Source organism: Sander vitreus, chromosome 4 (genome assembly GCF_031162955.1).
Source record: "Sander vitreus isolate 19-12246 chromosome 4, sanVit1, whole genome shotgun sequence".
NCBI lineage: Eukaryota > Metazoa > Chordata > Actinopteri > Perciformes > Percidae > Sander > Sander vitreus.
The window spans coordinates 10,137,756-10,164,463 of record NC_135858.1 but is presented as its reverse complement, the minus strand read 5'-3'; the positions used below and the strand labels follow the sequence as shown (position 1 = coordinate 10,164,463).

The following is a 26,708-nucleotide window of genomic DNA, read 5'->3' as shown; positions in this document are numbered from 1 at the left end:
GCCAGAAAGTGTTTTAACATGTTACATTTTATCACAAAACCGGTGTTCCAAGATTTGACATGCAAACTAATAACTGATGGATTTAAGGAGCATTTGGAGAGATTTTGGTTTGACGTCCTAATAAAATATGTTTCCGGATCGGTTAGCACTCACTGAAAATAAAATCTGATCCCATTCTACTGTATCTGCCCTCCGGAGGTCCTGATGATGGATTAGGTTAATAATGTGTTTCAATACAGATTCTCTGGGGATTTATCTCCCTATTTATATATATATCAGAATGGAGACACTGCAGTGGTGATTTATGAGGCAAATATAATCTAGTAAGGTTTTGAAAAATGTTTTATTACCTACAGAAAAAAATTAACAATCAAATGAAGAGCAGAGACATGAACAGAAGGAGAGGAGACTTTGTATAAAAACAAAGCATTATTACAGCATTTGTTTTTGGTACAATCCATTTTCAAATCCAACACCTTCATATACAGTGGAAACACTTGAAGTTTCAGTTAATACAACTGGAAATCACCTGAACATTCAAGGAATTTCTAAAAAGTAAAAAAAAGAAAAAGCTCAAACCTTTCAGCTTGTGCCTTCAACTTCCATTGCGGACAGTCAGAATCTGTGCAAAGCTTTCGCTGCATCGAGGGAGACTAAAAGCTAACTCTTTGGTGCACTGCACACTGGACGTGGATCCACATATAGTTTGATTTGACTGTAAATGTGGGAAACGTATGAAGCCTTTCTTAACATGCAAGAAGTGGTCCAGGTGTGAAATGGCATCAAGTTGTCCACTCGTGCATGAAGTAAGAAAGGAATCTGAATGTTTTTCACATTGTGTATACAAGTGCTTTTTAAAAAGACAAGAATGCTGAAAAATTTAAAGATTACAGTTTCGTTTTCCTGAAAAATAGTGCGAGTCTCTCAGTCTCCAGACCTTGACATTTATGCTTTCTAATCATGTAGTTCCACCTGTATACAAATGTACAAAAGTTGTTTAGGATGAAGCCAACTTAACGGTGCTAAGAACGTTACTAGTCTTTCATCGTGGCTGTTAGCATTAATAATTTGGGGCACTTTGCACACATTTGACAGCTTAAGGCATAAAAGCTGGCACGGCTAACATGACTAGCACAGAAATACTTGGCTTATTATTGACCTTAACGATAACAGTATGTGGTTTTGATGGCAATCTATGTTTTTGTTAACATCCTACCTTCTTCTGCATTTGTAGACAAGTGCAACCTTCTTTTCCAGTCCATTATCTATTACTAAAAATACAGAGAATGATGTGCTGCAGAGAAAGAGCTGGAGTCAGGAAAAGAAATGAGAGCAAGGTCAATAAGTCCTATACAGCCATTAAAAAAAGAGCCATACATATAGGAAGAAGACCACAAGTTCACTCTATCCCCACAGTGTAATCCAAAACAGGTCAAAGACTCAGTAGCAGTCTCTTTTTATTGTACTCATGAAAGTGTGTGTGGGAAGCCTCTGAGCCGTGACAGGAGGATGCCGGCAAGATGCAGTCACAGGGTCTTGCAGACATTAATGTGTTAGTTTACTCTTATGTTTTCAAGCCCAGGAACTTCAAACCTAATGTATCCTTCCACAATATGAGGGTGGAGGTGTGCATGCAGGCCTCTAGGATGTGAGCCATGGATGGGAGAGGCACTGGGCCGCGGTGGCCCTCCTTTCAGGCACAAGGTCCAGCATGGGCAGCAGGAACGTGCTGAAGGTGTGTGCCTCGTCTTTGGACCACTCGTACTTTTCTACCAACACGTCGCATAAACCCCACGGCTTCAGCCTGGTGATGTGACGCAGGTCGCCTGGGAGAAAATATAGGGTGCACAATTATGGTTTTATATAAATGTGTGTTTTGGGTAGCCATAAATCCACTGCACCACCCCTACGAACTGGAAATAGCTGCTATAAAATTTTATTAGCAAGTTCTGCCCACAAACAGAGCAGATGGCTGATCCCTTGAGCCGTCAGGTGTCCGTCTGAAATAGAAACTTCTGCACCAAATACCTGAGCATATTTTAAGGATGAACTGGATTTAGCTACAGCAGACAGCCGGTGGCGTGTTTACCTTTCTTGGTGAAAAACTCCTTGGAGTATTTGCCTGCCAAGATCAGCTTCCGAGGAACTTTACCAAGCAGCTCAATGATCAGCGCTATGTGATCTAGAGGAAGGCAGAGAAACACGCAAGCAGCTGATGAAGCACTAAGGCAAACAGAACCGTTTTAAGAAATGTCTGAAGTACTGGAGAAATGTAGAAATGAACACCATTAAGGCTACAACTTCCCATGTGTCTTGTCTAATATAAACAATCTTCTAGTTAAAGCCTGGCGTCTCAGGGGAAGACACTGACCTTCATCTCTGGAGTAGTCTTCTCCAGAGTGGGGTTCAAACAGATAATCTCCAGTAGCGAGCTCGAAGGCCTGAAGATTACAAAACACGCACATTAATTCAATAACTGGTAGATGGATGGGTTTAATCAAATACATATAACCATTAGTGTGGTCAATGAGTTCAAGCTCTGGATTCCCTGACTTCTGTTGGTTTCCTTGTGTTTTCTTCCATTCGACCATGCATTGTCCTCCCGGGTGAAAACGGAAAATCACATTTTCCAACGTTTGTGTCTCTTTTGGCGCTTTTTTTCCAAATGTTTTTGGCACTTTTTTGACGTTTAGCGCTTCTTTTCACTACCATGTATAAACACCACTAACACCAACATATTACTAGATTTACACTTATTTTTGGAATTCATGGTCAATAAACCTCATTTCTAGGAAATTATACCTAATTGTTGAGTTAAAAAGCACAAATTATGAATTTTATAGACTAATATTAAAGGAAGGATAATCACAGAATGGCATATGTCAACGCTACGTCGAGATACTGTTTCGAAAAAAATTCAATTTCTTTTCAAATGCAATTCAAAACACAAAATTCAATGAAAGTAGAGATTTCTGTTGTACTTGCGAAGCACGTTGTATGTTATTTTTGGGTAATCAAAATTAGGTAGTTAAAAGAAACCCATATTTCTGATAGACATTTAGACAACACAAGGGTTAAAGCATGCGAGTGTGTGTCAATGTTGTCACCAAAACAAAAAAAGGCTTTGCAAATGTTTTACGGCGTAGGACAACATGTTTGTACGTTCTGAAGGATACACACACAATATGTTCTGAATCCAAATAAAACAATAATAACACTGTGCTTGATAACGATAAAAACTCTAGAGGCTTAAAGGTCCAGTGTGTAGGAATTTCTCCCATCTAGTGTTGAGATCATATATCGCAATCAACTGTCTCACACCACGCAGTTCAAAGTACTTATTACAGCTAAGGTAGCCTTCACGCTTCAAAAAGCCGGTCTCTTGCTCTTTTGAATATTCTTTTTCTTTTTCTGGGTGAGGAAGAAGAAAGACTCCTTTCCCTGAAATTTGGATTTTGAATATGTGTGGTCCTCCACGTTTCCTTCTTCAAACTTGCCGGGGCCGGGAAGCTACGATACTCAGCACCTGCGAGTTTATCATGTGACAGCGAAAAACGCAAAAAGGCGGAGCAGTATGTCCTGTATGTCCCTTACCGGCTAACGTATTTCAAGATGGTGCATGAATATGGAGAGTCTACCCCAGTTCATGCGAATGCAAATGTAAAATTTCATGCCAAAAGGAATACTTGGAATTGATGGTGGTGGTAAATATTCATGAAAAAGGACAAGTTTGTGAACGGGCAACACCGATTTTGATCATGAACAACTAAACACGTTACACACTGGACCTTTAAAGAGTTAAAATACGTTTTTAGTTTGTCTTTTCAGTCAGTGTTAATGACATTGACAATTGCTTATAGTTCTGCAGGTGCTCTGAGTGTTTGTGACCGCGTGTCTGTTTTACCATGCAGGCTGTGCTCCAGATGTCGGCTGGTGTACTGTAGCCGGCTCCTGTCAGCACCTCCAGAGAACGATACTGCCGTGTCTGGATGTCGTCTGTGAAATGTTTGTTCTGCGAGAAGAAGAGAGAAATAACTGAGCCTGGTGTTTACAGAGATTTAAAAGGTCAGACTTAAAGCACAGGTAAACTTGTCTGCCAACAAACCCTTCAAGAGTGCAATAAGAGTCCCTCATTGAAAAATAAAAAAGCTCTAATGTACATCTGCACTCACCACCCAGCAGGCGTTGCCGAGGTCAGCAATTTTAACCTGCAGCTTGTCAGCGTTAAGAGGGTCCAAGGGGTTTACTAACATATTGCCTGATGCTCCTGTTAAAGAGAGGAGAGGAGAGGGAGACAGGGAGAGGGGAGGGTGACGTAGTGAAGCAGGGGGAAGAATGGCAGAAACATTTAGACACTAAGATGGCACAAAGCCCATAACTGCACTGGGTCCTTCCAACAATTGAGAATAACACTCCCAGGATCATAATAAATATGACCAACCTTTTTAACCCAAAGTCTGGGTTTGCATTTTGTGTATGCCACATTCAAACTCAGAGTGGAGGCTGCTACTGTAGCGTGCAGGTTTATTATGCCTCACGTTGCAGTGTATCCTCTAGGTAATTGATTATCAGAGGTTGTTAGTGATGTGCCGGGATAATTCATATGTATTAGCCTAACTAGCACAACCTTTGTTTCTGATGCAGTCTGCTCATTTCCAGCTCTAACTGAAAACGGTTCAGCCCACGCCTACTGTGCCACTCCAGTTCAAACTATTGTGAAGTTTTTTCTATCACTGTAATGCACGTGCGCTAATGTGCTATTTGACAATCTAGTGCTGTTAAATGTGATATGAGAAGTGTGAAAACACACTGTATATTCCACAACAGTTGCATAGCGTGTGATCACACACACTTGTATGCTGTATAAAATGCTGTATAAAATGATGTACAAAACATCCAACATATTTTCATTTTAAAGCCTAACTCTCGCCAAAATGCAAACTAGGGTCTTTTTGTGAATGTACCCGAGTCAAACTTTCGTTTAAAAGCATAATTAGGACGGGAACGCCACTTTTAAGATTCACCGTATTTTCGGTCAAATGGCCTTTTGAATGGGAGACCTAGGGGCACTTCTATGCTAGCATCAAAAGAAGGCTCAACACAACATGAAACTTTGCTCGAGGTATCACCAGGGGCTCTACAACTTAATGAAAGCATTGAGAACATTGTTTGTGTACCCAGAGTTTACTAAAAAGAGAGGTTTTGAGCCACTCACTGTAGCTGTTGTTTTTCCGGTCGCTACCACCTCGCAAGTCAAAAATAGTCGAGGGAGGAGAGTAAAGCTGGAAAGCTCCTAAAGCTTAGTTCCATATAAATGCACGGATAATTTGTTGTTTTGTCGTTAGTGAAAAACAATATTGACCTTGTAGTTGAAAAAGGACCCTCATATAAGAATGACATTTCCTCCTATGGAGTCCGTTCATTCGCATTCGGAGATTGACTATTTTTAACTGGGAAAATGGCGGATAGCGTAAACAACTGCTAACATGAGTGGCTCAAAACCTGGTGATACCTCGAGCAAAGTTTCATGTTGCGTCGAGCCTTCTTTAAAAATAGTGATTTTGATGCTATCATTGTAGTGCCCCTAGCACTCCCACTCAGAAGGCCATTTGACCGAAAAACAAAATTACGGTAAATCTTAAAAGTGGCGTTTCCATCCTAATTATGCTTTTAAACTAAAGTTTGACTTGGGTACATTCACAAACAGACCCTAGGTTGCATTTTGGTGAGAGTTACGCTTTAAGCGATTTCATATCCAGAACAACAGAGCATACTGAATATCAAATACTCACTACAAGCTTCATATGGCTTCATTAAAGTGCTGGAACCAGAAGACACACAATGTATATAATGCATAATCATACAGTGTGTGAAAAAGTTTAACTAACCATCCTGGCTGTCTACTTCTTCATCCCCTCTTTTGGTTTCCCCCTGAGTGTCCATCTTATCCTCTTTCTTCTCCTCCTCATCTCCCTCCTTCAGCTCCACCGTGACAGGGTCGGGGCTGAGAGAGGCAGGGAGCGGCAGCAGGGCCGTGTCCCCGAGTGAACCGTTACAGGTCTGTTGCTCTTCTTTGTTACTTAATGAGCCCTGGGTCTCAGTGTTACTCTCTGGCTGGTTTGCGTTCTGTTGGTCCTCCTGCTCCTCTGTCGTCTGCTTGGTCCCTTGTGCCTCGAGATGGGTCTCGCTCTCCGGTGTGGAAGCGTGGCCGTTGCAGTTCACCTCCATCCCGTTCTCCTCCTCGGCCGCATTCTCTCTCCGCTCATTTACCTCCGGTATCTGCTGGGGTTGCTCGTCAGGAGTCGAGTCTGTGGTGAAACACACAGTGTGGATTCTTTAACTCTTGACACTGCCTATAAGTGACCTATAACTGACTGGCGCTTATTTCAGATGCCACATGCCATTGGACATCCCATCTATTCAGATTTTATAAAAACAATAAAAACATTTTGACTGAAAAATCCTCCATCTCAGTCTCACTCACCTGTGATAGTATGGTTAGCAATGTCTTGCAGCGTGGCAGACATAGAGAGGGTGGCTGTGGAAGATGTATCTTCGGTGGTCTCTGTTGTCGTCTCCTCATCCTCCTCCTCTTCTCCTTCAGCTGCTCCTCCCTCCATCTCCTGGATCCTCTTCTCCAACATCTCTGCCTGCTTCCTCTGCTTCTTCTTCATCTTCTTCTTTTTGTTCTTTGACATTTTGGCCATCTTGGGAAAGAGAACAAGAGGAGAGGATCAAATCTAAGTTTGTATCCTGACTTGACTCGTATTCTGCTCCTAGGTCCTCAGATTACAAGATCTGGTAAAAAATAAAAAAATAACTTACTGGTTTGGGTACTGGGGCTGTACTCACTGTAGGGAACAGGAAAAATCAGAGGATTACATTAGTGAACGACATATGTGTCATATCCTTCGCCTCTCTATAATTAGTATTCTGCTCGGGTGGCTGAGTTGATTCACACCAAGCTGTACTAACATAATGCCTCTGCAGCGACACAAGGCTCAGCAGGAGTCACACACTCCTCTGAGCAAGACGGTAATTTCCATAACCAATCCAGTGGTGACTCATACTGACACACGGCTAAGTGCTCCTTTTATTAGAAAAAACACACACACGGTAAAATATCAGATCACAGAAGGTCTGAAGATAAATGTTAAATTTAAAAATGTTCAATGCCTTATCATGCTGATGTGACCGAGCCCGACCCAAACCTCATTTCTAAATATCTGTCCGAACCCGGCCCGGCCCGCTGGGTCCCGACGGGCTCGGTTCGGGTATCCATCCTCTAACACACACATACACACGAAAGGATTATAACACAGTGCTGGAAAATCAGTCTTCTAAATTTATGGCCGGTTTGTGCCTCTTTATAATACAATCGTAAAACTAAGTCCAATTAAAAACTAATAACTAATCAATGAAATGTCCTGCTTAAGTAGTATCAGTTACGGAACACCAATCGCACCAAATAAGTAACATGTCAGTCAAACAGTGAAAGGCACTGGACCTGCTGATGAATCTTAACAGCAAATTCCCCGTTGTCTCAGCAACATGCCGATCAAACCACAGAAGTTGCTTAGTGGAGTGCTGAGGAAAAGAAAGGCTGTGACCTGCAGAACCCGAGGGAGGTGCAGCGCCAGTCTTCTGCCACTGCGTAGCTTCAGCAGCCATTTTCTTAATGTAGGGCTCGTTGACAGTCAGCAGAATGTTCTCCGGTTTGATGTCTGTGTGGATGATCTTACACTTGGTGTGAAGGTAGTCTAAACCCTGCAGAACCTGCAGTGCAGAAAAGTCAGAGTGTCAAAATGAAGGATGTTAGGTAGTAAAGGTGAATGTTGATCATTGAGAACGGTAAAATACATAATTCTCGACCAATTAGGCGTTCCGTGATCTTAAACATGAATAACTCAAATACTTCTGATGTGTCTCCTGATTTGTAAAGTGGAAACTAACTCAGGAAGACACACTATTTGTTTTCTTTTTGCCAGTATAACTAATAATGCACTCAAACCAAAACAGGGGGGAAAAAATCTTGTTAATAAAGTGTGATAAGGGATATTTTAAAGACAAATTGTTTAGCTGTACAGTACCTGTTGTATGATGCTTTTAACACAGGGCAGGGGCAGGCCTTGGTAATTCGACTTGATGATCCACTTCAGAAGGTGATAACCCAGCACCTCAAATACCATGCACACATCTGAAGAAATACAAGGTCAAGGACTAATAGAACACACCTTCTCAAATCTACAATGGACCTAAGCCAATACAGTTTATAATATCACACATATAAACCTAACTACACATTTCTATTTCTCAAATGGCAGATGTTTTCCATTTTCTGAGGGAAAGTACACAAACTTGTATTTCAGAAATATATTTCTCACCAGCCGAACTGATTTGACCAAAAAAAACTTGGATAAAATTATGTCAATGAGTCTTTCTACACACACATAATTGCCCATACCTTTCCTAGGTACATACTTGGACTTCAATGACCTTTCTAGGTTTTGAAAAATCTTTCAGTATACACCACAAACGTCCAGAGGATGTCTGAGGATGTCTGGGCCTGAGGGCACAGCTGTAGACTGGGTGGTGTGCGAGAGACAGGGATGGAGCCAGTGTTGATGCATTGGGGACTGGGACGCTTCAAGGCGTGCCAAAGCACACAGCTAGCAGACGTCAGATGAACAGCTGTGAACCCCGATTAGCAGGGCAGAGTGTGAATCTGGGGGTGTAATGAAATTGCTGGAGACTTTATATTGCCAAATGACTGGCACTCAAATTGTATCTTGTCACTGCTGTTAGCATTCAAACTCAATAATTATGGTAGAACTCTGGCTAAGATATGTTCATCTTTAAAAGTAATGCAGACAAATGTGGCCTTCAAGCACTAAATTAATGTCTGGCCTGAGGTGATGCAGTCTTACACTTGGATGTTGAACACTAAAGTAGCTATTTGGCCTGGAATGAGTGTAATAAGTATATCCAAGCCATCACCTTGAGACAGCAGTGGAAGGGAAGAGAACATAGTAGGATGTCGAGCATTTCAAAATCTGTTGTTGCACTGTTCCCCTCCATTGAACTACAGCACCGGAAAAAAAACATTCTACAATCTTTTGGCTGACACAGTCAGAAAACTGGTCAGTATGCACCATTCACAGTTCAGCTTATAAACAGTAAACACTTGATCAAACGTGGACAATGATATTTTCTGTATTGCTTTATCCATCATCCATACTCCGCCAGTCTGATTAGATGCGGGGCAAAGTGAGTCCTGTATTTTACGAACACATGAAAGTTAACAACAAAGGATACGAGTGCCATTTATGCCAGAAATTTTGAAGTCGTCTAGAAGCTGCACCACTTTCTCTCTGCTAGGGTCACTGGGATCTGTGTTTCTCACCTGGAAAACACACACACACACACACACACGTACGTTGTGGGCACTGGAATCACTTGGAGTGAAAATATTTGTCATAGTGACTGATGGTGACTGTGTGCCTTACAGATTTGAGCAGCTTGATCTCATCCAGAGCTGTCTCTGTGTAATGTTCAGCACTTTTTACAACCTTCATGGCCACAAAGCGCTTCTCCCTGAAAAACACATACACAAAATCAGTGATTTCACTCATCTCAACCAAATGTAAATACATATCAATTAATAACAATTACAGTAACATCAAATCTCTCATGCATATATCCATAAAACTTCTAATAATGTCCAACAACATTATTAAACTAAAAAAAGTCACCAGGCCTTTAATAGAGCCTATAACCATCATTTATTATAGGTCCATGATATTCAATATGTGCTGCTCAGGGTTACAGAAACAGCATATACTCATTCAATCACTCACTACAATCATATACTGTATATAGGCAGCAACATGGCGGAAATTCCTGTCCCTCACTGTCAACCATTAAATCCTTATGCACACAGCACTCCATTGCTACCGTTAAGAGATCCAGACAGGGGCAAAACTTACTGGATGTCCCAGGCCAGCCACACAGTGGAGAAATGCCCCCAGCCCAGCTTACGGATCACATGGTATCTCCCGTGGAACAGATCTCCAATCTTCACATGGTGATATCCACCTGACCAAAGAAAGATGCAGATACACTCAAACCATGTTAATCAATTATTGTATGTTGAGTGTATGTGTATTCACATGAATCAAAGTCTGGGTGCAAGGGGATTTATAAAAAAAAATAAATAAATAAAAGAAAATATATATATTATATATGCACACACAATTTTTTTTTTTTTTAGGTCTACTCCAAATGAGATATTTTATCATGTTTTATCAAAATGAATGTGTATTATCGCTAAAATATATGATAATACTATTATAAAGCAACTCATGTACTAACACTATGTTTTATTGGTTTGGATATAAACACACACACACACACACACACACACACCCACCCACCCACCCACCCAAACACCTACCCCTGCAGTAGTCGTTGGGGTCCTCCTGCTCATCGTCATCAGAGCCCAGGATCTCCTCGTCCTGCTCTGGGAGTGGAGAGTCTGCCTGGCCCGGCTGAGAACCGCCTCCACGACCGTGAGGCTCTGGTCTGAGTGAGGACGACAAACAGAGAGAGGGGGGCGATAAGGGACAGAAGACATTGACAGGAACGTAAAAGACATGGAGGAAGTGCAAAGGGAGGGAGAGTGAAAAGGGGTAAACGTTGTCAGATTGGCTCACAGAGAGAAATGGAAGTCGTGCAAGTGTGGTTTCCATAGTATGTTATTTTTAGGCAAGACATTTAATGAAAATGCTTACAGTGTGGTCACCCACAGAAAGTGATATAGTGGATTATTTCACCAAAAAGTACAAGTAAGCACAGATCAGAGCCCATGTAATATTTCTGCGACAAGTTAAAACAGTCATGTAAGCACAAAGGGACAGAGAAGAAAGCAGCTAGAATTAATAAAGGCCAAAAATAAAAGCTGATATACCGTAATTACAGCAACAATGTATAGGCATAAACAACATCTAAAAATCAAGTTAAAGGCACTTATTCCTTGTTGTGTTGTCATGTTAAGATATTTCAAGCAATTTCAAGAGTACTGCAAAAAAACTTTAAGAAATTTTTTTAACTCACATCTGCTCTCCTATCTTGAGAATTAAAACTAATTCTAGCAATTACAAAAAATTAAGTTGCACTAAAAGAGCAAAAAGTGGACTCAGTAAAACACTTTACTACAACTACTAACACTTCTCCCCGATTGTAACAAGAACATTTAAGCATATCTCTCTCTCTCTCTCTCTCTCTCTCTCTCCCCCTTGGTTGTGTGTGTGTATTTATATGTATATATAAGCACATTTCTGGAGTGGAATTTGAATTAATTTAAAACAGCATGGATGAGTATGACAGTGTCAATTTGACAGCAGTGAGAAAAAGTACATTTTAAAGCTCAGGAATCTGTGTTGTCAGTCAGCTACACAATAAGTACCAATGGCTGGGTAGGAAGTACAGGACTTCTTTGACCAAGACCTAATATTATTAAAGATTAATTGTTTTGTTGAATAACTGATGGTTGCACAATGCTTAAATGTGCATGTTGTGTTGTGTGAATCTGAACTAAGTGGAATTAATTATTAAGTTGTTCATATACTAGGGCAGCTCATTGGAGAGTAACGGAGACCATGTTTGTGTCCATGAAAAGAATCTCACACACACAGGATTCAAGTTAGAAGTCAAACAAGTAAAACAAGAGGCCCCTGCCGATGGTAAAGGTGCAGCATGTAACCACGTCGGGTGCTCCGGAGGAGAGCATCCAGCTTCACAAACTATTCACTGGGAACACTGCATCCGCTCCCTGAGTCAGTTATTAAAGCATGCAATGAGGGACTTGCACACAGAGTCAAATTATTGTCACACATCATCATTTCTTCCTTGTTTTGTTATCTATTAAGTAAATGACTTTTGTTTTTTTGGTTGAACTTTTTGTTTCGTTTCATGAAATAGATTTTGGTTTGTTATACCAACTCTTCTCTTGGTGCTGTCCATGGTGCTGAAAGAAGAGACTGCACAATCACTGTCTCCCACTGAATCCAAACCACAGAGTAACAAACATGTCATCAATCACAAATTAATTTAGTCAACACCCTTCAACCAATTAGCAACTAGGGCTGGCCTAGTAAGAAGTTCTTAGCCGACTAACACTCATATGAATTTGTCGACTAATTGATTAGTTGATTTAATGGACAGATCTGTAAGACCAAGTTTCTCCACAAAGAATCATGCAAAAGCACCACTTTAAATCTTGTGTTGACCAGAGATTTGCTTATAAGTTTCTTGGCAATAAGTCATTCAGCATAAAAAAAACAAAACATAAAACATGACCAAAATGACCGATATGGTTAAAGCATCTCCTGTAGGCCAATCAGTCCTATTTTAAGAACACCACAATAATGCATTAACATGTTTTGTCAAAATTCAATCACTGGCTTGGAAAGATGGACCAGGGCATCTTATATTTAAGTCCTTCCAAAATCCAGAAATATGTTTTACAATGCCTTGCTATGCTTAAAAGAAACAACTTTTTTTGTTTATCTCTCAACAAAATATGCCATCTGTGTGGCTTATTGTCTGCTTTTGTAATGTCTCAACATAACAGCTGTACACAAACTAGAAGCCTACATAAAATACAAAATCAGGAAAGATCGAAGGATGAGAAAAGACTAGGAATCTGAGCAACCATTCCTGTGCCAACAGAGAGCATTATTATTTCTACTATCTTTGTTTTTTTATTGAAGAAGCGAAGATCACAAGTCCTTATGCTGCCTCACTGTATTACTGCAGAGGGCTGATCATGGTGCACTGTGGAGGTAAGAACAGCTAACAGCTCCCAGCAAGAAATCCCTTTCTCTGCATTGCAGTGCAGACAGATGTTTACTTCACAAACATTGTCTTCACACTATTTCAAATACACACACTGTGGTCTTACATACAAAATCTTTCATTTGAATTTTTCTAAGCAGACTCATTTCCGATTCTTGTAGTCACAATTTGATTGATTCAAAACAATTCCTGATTCAAAACCGATTCAGTACATATGGGTGCTAATTTCAGGATCTACTCCAGTCCACTGTGCATTGATAAAGGTGGTGTAGAACATTTTGGCATGAAAGCAGAGTAAAGTGCCTTTACAATTATGGAGTTTTTATATTTGAAAAAGTTGTATCAACTGATTGCAAAACTGTTAACACACAAAAGGCAAATCTAAGCATGCATTGACTAGGTAAAAAGTTATATTTCATTTGCAACTGTGTATTCAAAATGAGCATGCTTAAAGTAATGTGCCATGTGCTTTTGGCCAGAGCAAAGCAGCCTGTATGTATTTTTTTCATAGAAGTGATTGCTTTGGTTGATTGTACTCTGTTGTGATGTGCTTGCAAACAATGTTAAGTCATTAGGATTAGCATTCCTAAATAATCAGTTCATTGGCTTAAGTCTGAGCAGAAGGACCATTTTGGATGCATCATTGCTAAAGCATGCTCACAAAGCTGTGCTATGCTTAGCCGCCTGCAGAACTCAACTGTTACCATTCCTGAGGGGGGGAAAGGCAATTAACGATGTTAAGTTGAAGTCAGAGGTGCAGGGATTATTCAATAAATTAGGTTACTATTATATTTTTTGTCAGGAAGTTCAAGTAAGACTAACCAATTCAGGGTTTTTGGTGCAGACACTCAACTTCAAAGAGGACAAAATATATCAAAAGCAAACTTGTGCTTGCATATCTGCTAATATCACTACAGTATATCTGATATATCTGCAACATTCCAAATATTAACCAATAATGTTGGCCTGCTGATATATGCCTGGTTCATATATGAGTAGGGTGTAGGAGGCATCCTCCTTGGAGAAAAAGCTAACAGAGTTTGAATATTATTCATTCTGTGATTATGCTTCTACATATTCACCCATCTGCTGTGAGATTTTTCTCTCAAAAAGAAAAGGTGTCACTGGAGTTGGCACACTCAATATTTTTTAAATTTTCTCCAAATGTTGGGGTTGAGGGGGTTACAATTTAATGTAGGCCTAACAACATTTCTGTTTACATATTCTATTATGTTTTGCACATTCAGGAAGTGCTATGTGCTCAGCCCCATTGCTTCAAAATGGAAAGACTATTCTCCGTTCCCTCTCATGCTTTCTGTGTCTCAAATAGGGCTGTTGGAACGAATTCTGAAAGTCGAATATAAATCAAATAGTAAAAAATCAATACTATTCGAATGTATTTTTCATAAATAGGTTGGCTAACGTTAGCTAATCTCCCTCTTCTCATGCCACTTCTGATGAACAAAAAGTTACGGGAGTGAGAAACAAGGCATTGTGAGCTAACGTTACATATCGAGTAAAGTTAGTACAGGGGGGAGTGACAGGCTGCAGCTGGAAATCGGAAGAAGGGTGGGAAATAGTTTTAACATGACTTTAAAATCGACATCCACCGAGCCAACATGCTTATGTTATCAATAGTTAGCTCGTTCTGGTTTCCTAACTGTGTTGCGAGTTACAGGAGCTTAGCTGGGAGCTTCATAGAGACAGCTAAAGTTAATGTTAGCTGCCCTACAGCTGTCAGAGTTAGCATCGACTTCATATATTACCTTCTTACAACTGTATTCTCAGTAACGAAACAATCTTCAAGAAACAGGTTGCTTTTAAATCACTAAAATAGTAGTGACAGCACTGTTTGGCTTAGCTAGTTATCAATGCCGTTAGCACCGTGGCTAACACAGTTGTTATTTAGTTTATGACAAATCGTTTCGGTTGTGCTTTCTAACATGATGTCATTGTGCTAACCGAGCAATGTTAGCCTTTACAACAGAGCCGCTTAAATACACTTGTTAGATAATGTTTCATTCAATGTTCTCTGCTGATTTGTATTTGTTGCTGTGTGCGTGGTGGAAAATAATGTAAACAGAGAGCAGCGTGCCAGAAATGCAATGCGCCATGACATAGGTCCCCTTCAAGGCCAGGCTGTTGGAAGTCCCTCTAGTGGACAGAACGTGTAACAACAACCACATGCTTATAGTGGCATTGACAATGCATAAGCCTGAGTAGTGTAGTACATATTAATAACAGGCTGCATATGAGCATTAAATATTTGAAAATTATTCAAATATTTAAAAAACTAACAAATGAAATTTGAATGGTATTATAAAAGGAAGACTGACAGCTCTAGTCTCAAATACTCAAAGACACACAAGATTTGGAGCAGGCATCGCTAATTGGTGACCCAGACTGAGTGACGTTATATCCAGACCCAAATTAACACTTTAAAGTTTCGTTAAATACTTATCAGTTACTTTTCAAAAAACACATGAACCACTTTTCACATCGGCATGAAGTGGATCCAACACGCAGCACTTATTTAAAAATAAAATACGTGGCCATGTGAAGTTTGTGATGCTGAAGTGAAGACTAAGCAATGTCCGTGGTCTGGACGTTTTTTCACAGTGAAAAAAGAAGAAACACGAGTGCACTATGCAATACTTGATGCCGTGTCAAATCCTTCAACACCGCCAATTTGATTACTCATATTAAGAACCACCATCCAGAAGTTCATAAACAATATCAGGAGCAAACTACTGTCAGCATAAACGTAAACAGTGGCAGCTGCCTCCCACACGCTAGCAAGAGTGTGGTGGAGACGAAGAGAGAGAAGGAGGTGTATCATTGATGAAGTTAGCAGTAACGCTATACAGTAGCTGATAACGTCGCAGCGCAGTTTCTGTGTCTTACATGCTAGCTGCTGGTTAAAGAAAGTGAAGGATTTAGGTTTAGCCACGGAGCTAGCTACAACTTCAGCTCGGGCTCACTAACTTAAAGTTGGCTGGCTTTAAGGTGGACCAGCTATTCTCATTTTAGTGACAAGCCACTCTTCCCAAGTTATGCTTTAGTGAGCTCTCCCTCACCAACCCAGGGAAACCCCTGACTAGTCATGGATGAGAGTTAATAGATGAGAGTTAAACTGGACTTTCATTAAAGGTATACACTTGAAAAAAGTAGCATAGGAGAGACTTGTGAAATGAAATAAAATAAAAAAAGATGTGTATATATCATATCGGCCAGAATGAGTTTTAAATATCGGCATATCGAATACTGGCCAAAATCCAATATGGTGCATCCTTATATGAGACCATTGACATGTAGTTTTGACAAAGAATCATGCATCCATGTCATTGAATGCTGGTTGTTTTTTCCCCCCCATTGTGCTTTGCACCTGAGCTCCCCTCAAAAGACAAAAACAAGACTAAAATCTCAAGTGTTTTCCTAGGACTAAAAATAGACTAAAATGTTGATCATGGTGCTTGGTAACTTTGACTAAACTGAGTTTCTGTCAGCTTAAATCCCTTGCACATATTAAGGATTAAATAGGGCCGGCAATATATCGATATTGTATCGATATTGTGATATAGGACTAGATATATCGTCTTAGATTTTGGATATCGTAATATCGTGATATGACATAAGTGTTGTCTTTTACTGGTTTTAAAGGCTGCATTACAGTAAAGAGATGTACTTTTCTGAACTTACCAGACTGTTCTAGCTGTTCTATTATTTGCCTTTTCCCCACTTGGACATTATGTCCACATTACTGATGATTATTTATCTAAAATCTAAGTGTGAAGATATTTTGTTAGAATATCCCTAGAATATCGATATTGAGGTATTTGGTCAAGAATATCGTGATATCTGATTTTCTCCCTATCGCCCAGCCCCTAGCATTAAGTTAAAAAAATAAATAAAAAAAAACTTGACACATGGACCTTTGATCCCAGGACTATATCTAATTATAGCCTAGCTGCCAAAATCAACACTATTTTTAGTTAAGTAGGGAACAGAAAGAGATGGAAGGACAGAATGGTAGAGGTTACAGGGACAATGTCTATGAGAGATAATGTATAAGGGAGAAATGTTTAGCAAATATGCATGACATAAAAAATGACATTTCGAACCCAACACAAGCATTATCGCATTTATTTCCAAAGGACAGTAGATGGTTGTGCCTTTCCAGATCGTGCATTCTAGTTTTTTTTAATCACTGCGGTACGACAGTTGGACAGAGACAGTTTAATGCCCCCTGATGGCCAGACGACAAGAACATGAACAAAACGCAGGCTACTTCAAGGACTTCTGCAACACTCATAACACCTGGAGCCGTTTCAAGACAACCTCAAACTGCCTATGGTTGTCCCACCTGCCCACACTCTCTCACACACACACACACACACACACACACACACACACACACACCCCACTCTTACCTGCAAGATGCACGGATGCCCATGGGACGTGATGGAGGGAGGACAGGAGAGTGGAGTTGTTAAAAGAAAAACCCTTTCACTCCATCCGCCATGAGAAAGAAAAAAAGAGGACCAAAAGAAGGGAAGGGAGAGGGATGGAGAGTGAAAAGTAGAGTGGAGAAGGAGAGCGCGATCAGTGCTGATGACCGAAAAAGCAGAGATAGTAGAGGAAGGGGGGGGGATGAGAAGAGGGGAAAGGAGAGGAAAGAGTGGTGGGAAGACAATTGCAGAGAGGAGAGGAAGACGAGGAGAAATGTGGAGGCTCTGCTGCAGGCTGAACACTGAGGCCAAGTCCTGGAGCACGCTCGCTGAATCTCTCGCTCACTTTTTCTCCCACACACTCACTGTCTCTCTCGCTCTCTCTCTCTGACCGAGAACTCTCCTTGGCTGTCGTGAGCCGCTGGCCCGGCCCCCTTCACTGACAGCTGGGGGATGATTGGGTGATGTAGCCCAGCACTGCATTGCAGGTGAGGGACGACATCAGCCCCCACCCCTCCTCCTTGTCTGACCAAAACAACACCATTTGTCTTTCCCCTCTCTTTCAGTCTGTCCATCATCACCCCCACAATCTGGTACGCCTGCCATACCAACAATGTTTCACTCATTTTAATTTTTTTTTTTTTGCACTGAAACAGCAGCGTTTGCTCCTCATGGGCTAGGTGGCGTTTCTGCTTCACAATCAAGATTATTTGAACCCCTAGATGTAGAAAAGGAATCAGTACGGAACTCACAACAGTATAATTCCATGCTTGAGACAATGAAACTAGATTCATTATTAACATAAGTCAAAAGTGACAAAACAATTATTGGGGAAAAATGAGGTTGCAGTTATTCATTTATTTTAAACAAAGACGTTTTGTTTTTCAATCTGTACACAAACCCTGGTTGCACAGAGGACAACCCCCCCACCACCAGAGGCATGTGCCCAAATGTTTGACCACCCTCACAACTGAATCACTGTTGTGATTTCATTTATATAGTGATCAGGGTTTTCCCTGCCATTGTATACGTCTTAGGCGCAGCGCCTTGGCATTTTGGTGCACCGCCTATACTAAGCGTATGACTGTAAAAACAATGTAGAGAGCATCTGGATGAGCAGACTGTTATTATTATACATCCATGGAGCCGTCATCTTCGGCACACGTGCCGCATCATGTTTCGCACACACAGTGCAAACAGTGTCACAGCCATGCATGTTGCGCACACAGCGGCAGCTGCAGCCCACACAAGTGTACGGTGAGAGAGAAAGAAAAAGAGAGAGGAGGTGTGTGTTAAGTAGGGCTGGGTACCAAATGTAATACTTTTTAGGCACCGACTGAATCGCCTCTAAAGTATCCTAAGTATGGAAAAATGCCTCGTCATTCAATACCCAATTTCAATACCTAAGGAGTAAATCTCATCAGCGTCAGTGAGCCAATAAGCATGCAGCATGCTTTTACCAAGATCTAATAATGCTTGCGATTGGCTGTCTAATGTTCCACGTCGTAGAGACACGCAGGAAAAACTCTACTCTACACAGAAACAGGGCTCACGTAGGGAGGAGGATGGAGAGTTCCTCAGCTTCTGCAGATGAGAAACACCTGTGCACCAAATGGCCGACGTGTGCAGGTGCAGACATGCTCTGGTGCACTGTGGGAACTACAGTATTTGGTCAATCCGGTCCATTGTCCAAATGTATGCAATGCTAAAAATCTACCTTTGTAATCCTACATTCAGTTTTATTATCTTAATTCTAGAGATGCACCGATTCCAATTTTCTAGGCCGATTTCCGAGTTTTCATCGAGTCTGACCTGCCGATACCGATTTTAGCCGATTCCGATTTCATTTTTTCCAACCACTTTACGGCACACAAATATTTATTTTCCTATCTTTTCTTTAATAGAACATTTTACATAGAACATTTTTTGAACAGATATCGATCGCTATAAAATAGAACTATATAAATGAATCCTGGTGTGGGAAATTCACACACATCTAAAGTGCAATGTTATGGAAGAACCATTTCATTCTTTTCGCATCCAATATCCAACAAAAAAAAATGTGATTTTTTTTTAGCAAACTAAACCGTCTATAAGCATTGATTATTAAGAGTGCATGTCGGAGAATAGCACAGACACGCGCTGCACACCGCGGGCGAGCATGCGCGCATTCCGGCGGAAAAATGAGAGAAAGGAAAAAAAAGAGACTCGCAGTCCGGAGGATATCTAGCCAGTGGAGATCGCGTGTGTGTGCGTCCTTGAGAACTGTAAGTCGTATAACTTATGTTGTCAGTTCATTGTTAGCTGGTGTTTTCATTGTTTGTGTTCATCACCTGCTAGCTAGGTTGCACGTGGCTGTTGCTTCGATATAATGACGATTGTTGAACACCCTTGCTCACGTTTGTATTTTATATGCATTATTTACATGCTACAGTAGTTACACTGCATTAAGATAATGTAATTAATAGTGGATTTATTGTTATTATTTGCTAGCCTATATATAATTCCTATGCATTGTGTATGGTAGCCTTTACAATGTTATTTATTTACAGCATTTCACCGGCATAAAATCGGCATATGTCAGACTGACCTTCCGGTCACAGGCCGGTCAATCGGTGCATCTCTACTTAATTCATTGTAAATATCCACATTACACCCAAGACCAGTTTACTGATGCCATGTACAAAGTGATCAATAGCAGCTAACATGACTTCAGCGCAGCTAGAAGAGCTACAGAAGAAAGGAGGACTGTACTAAAACCCTTCACTGTGGATTCTGTGTTTTTTCTCCACGATGCTCTGTAAGAGACTGTGCTTCTGGCCGTAGCGTTAGGAGGCTGGCTCGTTTTTCGTTTTGGGGTTGGACTTGGGATTGGCCGTGTTCTGTGGTGAAGCCTTGGTTTTTGATGCATAGCCTAGGTGTAAGGTAAGACAACCTGCATGTTTTGGGTATTATTATTTGTTTAGATTGTATAGCCTGCCTTTGCGAGCTGCAGCCTGCCTCAGCTTGTCAAAAATGCCTTTTTTACTGCGGTGGTGGTAATAAACGTTTACATTAGCTTGAAGTGTTTTTAAATCTATGGACATTTATTGGAGGCAAGTCAAGTGTTGATTTGAGAGGCTAAACTGATTAAACGTGGTCAACTCACTGGCGGCCGCTTGGTCGGCACTTGAAAACAAAAGAAAATGCTCCAATTTGTTTTCTAAATTAACTTAATGAAGAATTGAAACAAAATATAACCACTTTGCCATTAAAAATAAAACTGAACTATTTTAATGGCTGCAACAGTAGTATAGGCTGCGTTATAGGGAGGAGAGAGGGAAAAAAACACAGGCTCTAGTCCGACTCGGGCCGAGAATTCTGATAAGCTGTCGGACAAAGGTCTAAAGTCTAGATTTTAGGCCAACAACAAAGATTCTACTGCCAAAGTCCCTGCTATGCTTTAACAAAACTGGTCATACTTTTACATGTTAAACCTTCTTCATAAGCTGATGCTGAAACTGTCTCACACACAAAGAGCCTAAGAAATTATCTGTTTAACTGCAGACAGAGCCACATTTCCGTACGGGCCAGTGATTGTGCCAACGAGGCCTGAAATCTAATACAGAGCCACAACCACTTGACATCTCCATCACTCCTGTGCACACATCTGACATGACAGTGTGTCAGTGTCTCCTGGTTTCTCTTGGTTGTATTGCTTCCACCCATCCAGCCCTATCAGATCTCTACAGCAAAATAAACAAGGGCACAGAGTTGGAAAGAGCTCTTGGGGATGGAGTGTGGCCAAAAAGTGTACGTCCTCCTCTCCTCCTCCCCTCCCTCCAGACAAAATCAATGACAAGTGCCTGGGCAGCAGAATGAAAAAGCAGCACTAGGTAATTGTACCGAGGGTGCAATGCACCTTCACTTTAGCACCCCAACACCTGCTGAAAGTATGCATGTCTCATGCAAGAGACAATGTTTTCTTTTTATTTCCAAGCAGATACTGCATGACATACTTAGAGAAAGAACTACAGCACCAGGGTTTTAGTTCACAAAAACAAATCTCTCGGCACAAAAAGCTGAAATGCCAACATCATCTTCATGGCCTGAAGCGACGCACCTCTTATTTACAATCAACACATATAGGCTTATGTATATTTATAAGAAGGGTAGTGGTTCATATGCAGGGTGAGGACAGAGAGCACTAGAGAAAATAGCAGGGACACGGAGGTGTAATGGGCTGCCGATGATAAAAGATTATGTAATGAACTGCAGCTATGGAGGGAGAGAAAAGGGAGAGATAAGAGCAAAATACAATATGAGTGCAGATGTGTGGGTAAATACTCTGCAATGCTGGCTATTCCTGTTCAGTCTCCTGAGTGCACACGTTATCCTAAAATTACATCTGAAGCCCAGAAAGTTGGAGAAACCAGTTATTGCAAAATAAAGTATGATATTGTAATGCAGTAATAAAGAGAAACAATGGGTGGGCGATAAGCTTCTTTTTTTTTTTTTAAAAGATGGCAGCACAAATCAACCAGGTACATCATTAGTCCTGTTCTCGCTCGCTTGCACACACACCAAGCCAAACATGAGCAGGTATTCAGGTACCTCACAGAGCAGCAACAGTCAGAATCTGCTTTGTAATTTTTAAAAATGGAAAGCCCATCAATAAGTCAGCCAAACTCTGTGTAAACTGGCATCTGGCGCACACACCAAAACACTACTCACTGAACTCCCATCTTCATCATCACAGATACAACAAGAAGTACAGACACAAGCAAAGCCTGAGTTTTACATCTCTTTCTATCAATCTTGCTTCCTCTCTCTCATACACAAGCACAAACATGAGACTTATTGCACCACTCACTTGCATGTGAGACCGCTGGCTAGCTTCACCACAGCTGTATTGATGGAGAAAATCCAGTCCAGGAGCCACATGACCCAGAGGACACTTGGTTAAAGCAATTTTACACTAGTCTATACCGACCTAAACTTGGAAAAGGCAAGTGGCACTTTAAAAGCTAGGTGTGGTACCAGGTCTGCTCTCCTCTCCCTTCGACTGAACAGTGGCTGCTGCGTCCTCTCAGCAGCCACAACAGAGCAAATGACACAAGAGGGGGAGGGAAGGAGTATAATGGGTGCAAAGGAAAAAGAGAGATGTGGGGGGGGGGCTATTTATACTTGTATGCTCGCCACTTGCTTGGTGGTTATTGACAGAAATCATGCATTTCCAAGTGTAAACTCTTGCACAGCATCACTGTAAAGAGGGGCAAAGATACTGCTGTGTAGGGTAAAGGAGACAGGTGCATGCTGATGTCCTAAAAACAACGGTGGGGTTAGTTAATGTAGTTTGGCCTGTATATCAACACTGTTAGCAGGAGTTGTAGCAGCAGCAGTTGCTGTGACAGCTCATGGAGGCAGTGGCGGTACTTTAAAACCCTAGCCTACAGTACTAACAGCTGGAGAGACTAACCCCCCCAGCTTTGAGTATTAATTTTGGATCTGATGAGGCTGCTGCATCAAGCCATGCAGTTATTAAAAAAACATTAGCTTTGGCCAAGAGATTAATCCCCTCATTTGCCAAGAGACAACTGTCGAGATTGTTGAGCAACAAAACAAAAATAAAGCTTTCAATAAAAAAGAGGTAGGTGGACTGGCATGGTGGTAGAGAGGAGGGAGATGGGTAAAACCTTTGAGAGGAATCAAAGCATGGAGGTATATTTATTTAGTATGTGGCTTGCTCCTAAGGAGTGAAATGGAAAATTTAGTGGAGCACCCTAAGGCGAAGGTTGAGTCCCATGACATGTAAAAAGGAGAAGTGGGGAGGAAGACGGGCGAATGGGTGAAGTAAAGTTTACCGTCCCGACCGGGACACAGGCGTTATCAGCGGGTAACCTTTGGGCGCAGCGTGCTGTAGATGTGCACTGAACCTAGAGGCGAGCACAGCTCAAACCATGTTGTGTCTGAAAGGCCCATTATAGCAGTAGCTTTTGGCAGATATATAACATTTGATATTAGGGCTGCAACTAACAATTATTTTCATTATGAATTAATATGCCGTTTATTTTCTAAATTAATCAATCATTTGGTCCAAAAGAAATATTCAGAAAATTGGGGAAAACGCTTGTCCCTTTTTTTCTCTCAAAGTCCAAGGTGATTTCTTTAAAATGTCTTTTGTCCGTCCAAAAACCAAAGATATTAAGGGCGTTTTCACACCTGCCTCGTTAAGTTCGGTTGAATCGCACTAGAGGTTCGTCAGGACAAGTGAGAACGCGGCAATCACGCTCGGGTGCGCACCAAAAGCGGACCAAACAAGCGTACCGAGACCTGCTTGATGAGGTGGTCTCGGTAGGTTTTCAATCGAACTCTGGAGCGGTTCATTTCTGGTGAGAACGTGATCTGTACTCGAACCGCACCAACTATACATACTCCGCAAATCTGAGCTAATGTCTCCTGTAGTCAGGTGTGTTTAGCAATCTGTGATGCAGCAGAGCAGCAAACTGTAGCAGCTTGCAGTGTTTCTATCACAGAAATAGACTGCGGTCAAGCTTGCCGTCCGTCACACACATCTCCGTGGTCAAACCAGCTGCCGCTAAAATTGGAAACACCGCAAAGCAAAGTCTCGGTAACCAGAGCAGACGTAGTAACGTCTCTCGCGAAACAATGTCTGATGATCATTTAAATGAAATGAGCTGGTTTGACCATGGAGATGCAAGAAATATGCACTAGTCCAGAACACAGGACCTTCTTCCTGTATTTACTTTCTTGCTCCCGCCCCCAGATACATCCGACCAATAAGAGGAGGGGTGGACGTTCTTGCGTGATTTGTAATGGCGCATTTTGGTACGCTTGGATTTTTCCGGTGTGAAACCAAACCTAGGGCAAATCACTCCAAGTATACAAACTCACCAACTGATTCGGACCAAAGCAAACAAACTACAGGTGTGAAAACTCCCTAATTAATATCATATAAAAACAGAGAAAAGCCAGAAATCTTGATATTTGAGAGGCTGAAAACTGCATTTTAATGTAATTTTCCGTTGCAGCCCTATTTGACATTTTACAGACATCACTAGATTAACTCTGCCTCAATTATACACAGACTGAAATAAAGCCCCCTTTTGTCATTAATTGCGGAGTTGTAATGTTTAAATTGATTTAGTTCATATCGCAATAGCAAATTCCAAAGATTTGATGTTGTGCCTTGAGGTCATTTGCATTATGTACACAGGCTTTTTAATCCAATTTGCATAAAAGAGAAATACCCCTGCTCTCCTGGTGTCTCAACATCTGTTAAAAGACTAAAGAATCTAGGGCTGCAACTAACGATTATTTCCATAGTCGGTTAATCTGTTGATTATTTTCTCGATTATTCGATTAGTTGTTTTGTCTATAAAATGTCAGAAAATGGTGAAAAATGTGGATCAGTGTTTCCCAAAAGCCCAAGATGACGTCCTCAAATGTCTTGTTTTGTCCACAACTCAAAAGATATTCAGTTTACTGTCACAGAGGAAAGAAGAAACTTAGAAAATATTCACATTTAAGAAGCTGGAATCAAAGAATTTTTACTTTTGTCTTAAAAAAAAAAAATTACTCAAACCGACTAATCGGTTATCAAAATAGTTGGCGATTAATTTAAGAGTTGACAACTAATCGATTAATCTTTGCAGCTCTAAAAGAATCATTTTTATTTGATGGGTTATGTAACTGACGATTTTTATGGTACATCATGTGTGCCTACTTATATATTAAAGGGGGGAAAAATATATATTTTGTTATGTCAACTCAAGGCCACTTTAGGGAACTATTGTCAGTACTTTGCAAAATGGCTCCTATTATGGCAAATAAGCCATAACAGTAGTTTGAAGTAGTTTTACTTGACAGCAGCAACATGCTTTTAAATAGGATTAAATTACTTCCTTACCATCCATAATACAATACTTGAGTACTTCAATGTCTATTATGTACTTTTGTGTAGTTCTTTTATTAAAATAATATTTTAAGTGATAATGTAAAGGGGTTGCAGATACATTGTGGTGCTGCATCCACCAAGTGGGACAACTCCAAATCACAACGTTGCCAAGTTTACAGCCAAGTGAGAAATTGCAGGTGCGCAGTGTTCTCATGAGTGAGCCTCCTGCTTTGTGTTTCCGGAAAAGAGAGAGTAAACTGTGATATGACATGGAAAAAAAAAACTTACTTTTTGCCAGGTTTCCTGGGCCTTGTCCTCTTCTTCCTTGCTTGCATTGCGAGTACTAAAAGTAGAGAGAAAACAGTTAACACATATGCTTAACTCGATACCTCGCTGTTTTTTTCCAAACACGACAACGTTTTGTTTCTTAAAGCTATTATGGCTATTTCGTGATTAGCGAACCCAGTAGTGTGTTCCGGGGCTGCAGGTGTAAAAAAAAACAACAACCTCATAGTTAAGGGTTACAATAGCAACTGTGAGTAGCTAGCAGGTTGCTAAGTTAGCTGGAGTAAACGCCTCTAAAAAGCTAGTAAACCGGCCTTTGTGGTGTGTTGCCCCATAGAAGAGGCACTTTAAGTTAACGTTAGCTGCTAACAGTAACTTGGTGATTTTGACTGCCAATATCATACAGGTTGTGTCCATTATCATGCCGAGCCCTGGTCAATTTGTTTATAGTTTTGTTGGGGACAATGTAACTTATTTTGTACTCTAACCTGGATGCAAGTTTTGGCGCATACTTGACACGATCAGATGCTAACGTTAGTCTGACAAACCTTAGCTAGAGCTAGCATACTGTTAACATACACACACAGCAGAGCGCATGGTCCACTTTTACTTTTCATCAACTGTTACGCGGCTTGTTACAGTTGTTAAAATCACTATGGAGAATTAATTTGCCTAGTGAGAAATGCCTTGAAGAAACGCGTAAGTGTTTCAAGTACTACGTGTAAAAAGCATTTTGTAGTAAGTTACAGCGTTACCTTTTCTTTCCATGCTGCTATCCAGTCAGGAGATACGCTGCGTTCACGAACTGTTGGAAATGTCTACTCTAAAGTGCGCGAAAAGGAACAACTCAACAGAGTTGAGCTGTAGGGGGCGGAGTGTGTAGAAACGGTTACAGCTAATGGTATTTGGGATGTATTTGCCATCTTTTGACGATTAAATTAGAACATTTGCCACATTAATATACAGTTTTCTCATATCCGTTATTTTGTCCAGGGATTGCCATGGCCGTCAAGAGGCCCCATGGGTCTTCAATAAGCCCCGGAGAAAATTGCTTTTGGGATCCTACTGATGCCTCTTCCACCACCATCTGTGTAGCATGTATGTACCTTGTTACCGGCTGCATGGTACCCAAACTTGTGTGTCTAGTGTTGAACTCATTTTATTTAAATTTGTATCTAGATGAATACGCTATTTACGTATTAATGTTTTGCTTCAACTTCTCT

At 40.9% G+C, this 26,708-nt stretch overlaps 1 protein-coding gene across 1 annotated transcript; it reads right to left on the bottom strand.

Moving 5' to 3' along the window:
- Nucleotides 1-324: 324 nt before the first annotated feature.
- Nucleotides 325-26,310, bottom strand: srpk1b (SRSF protein kinase 1b). The gene is made up of 16 exons (XM_078248142.1): nt 26,241-26,310; nt 25,489-25,543; nt 10,454-10,581; nt 9,987-10,095; nt 9,507-9,594; nt 9,316-9,403; nt 8,091-8,197; nt 7,611-7,776; nt 6,826-6,851; nt 6,485-6,707; nt 5,889-6,308; nt 4,173-4,267; nt 3,905-4,012; nt 2,372-2,441; nt 2,090-2,182; nt 325-1,826 (listed from the first exon to the last, which is right to left on the bottom strand). The coding sequence occupies exons 1-16, from the start codon at nt 26,251-26,253 to the stop codon at nt 1,642-1,644; spliced, it is 1,974 nt and encodes a 657-aa protein (XP_078104268.1). The 5' UTR covers nt 26,254-26,310; the 3' UTR covers nt 325-1,641.
- Between the last annotated feature and the right edge of the window lie 398 nt (nt 26,311-26,708).

What these genes read in the sequence shown, in the direction of transcription:
- srpk1b (XM_078248142.1), bottom strand. An exon ending in TGGCTGGCCTGGGACATCCA is followed by an intron (nt 9,595 to 9,986) that starts GTAAGTTTTGCC and finishes TGTGTTTTTCAG; the next exon opens with GGAGAAGCGCTTTGTGGCCA. An exon ending in TTCTGGCATAAATGGCACTC is followed by an intron (nt 8,198 to 9,315) that starts GTATCCTTTGTT and finishes GTATTTCTTCAG; the next exon opens with ATGTGTGCATGGTATTTGAG.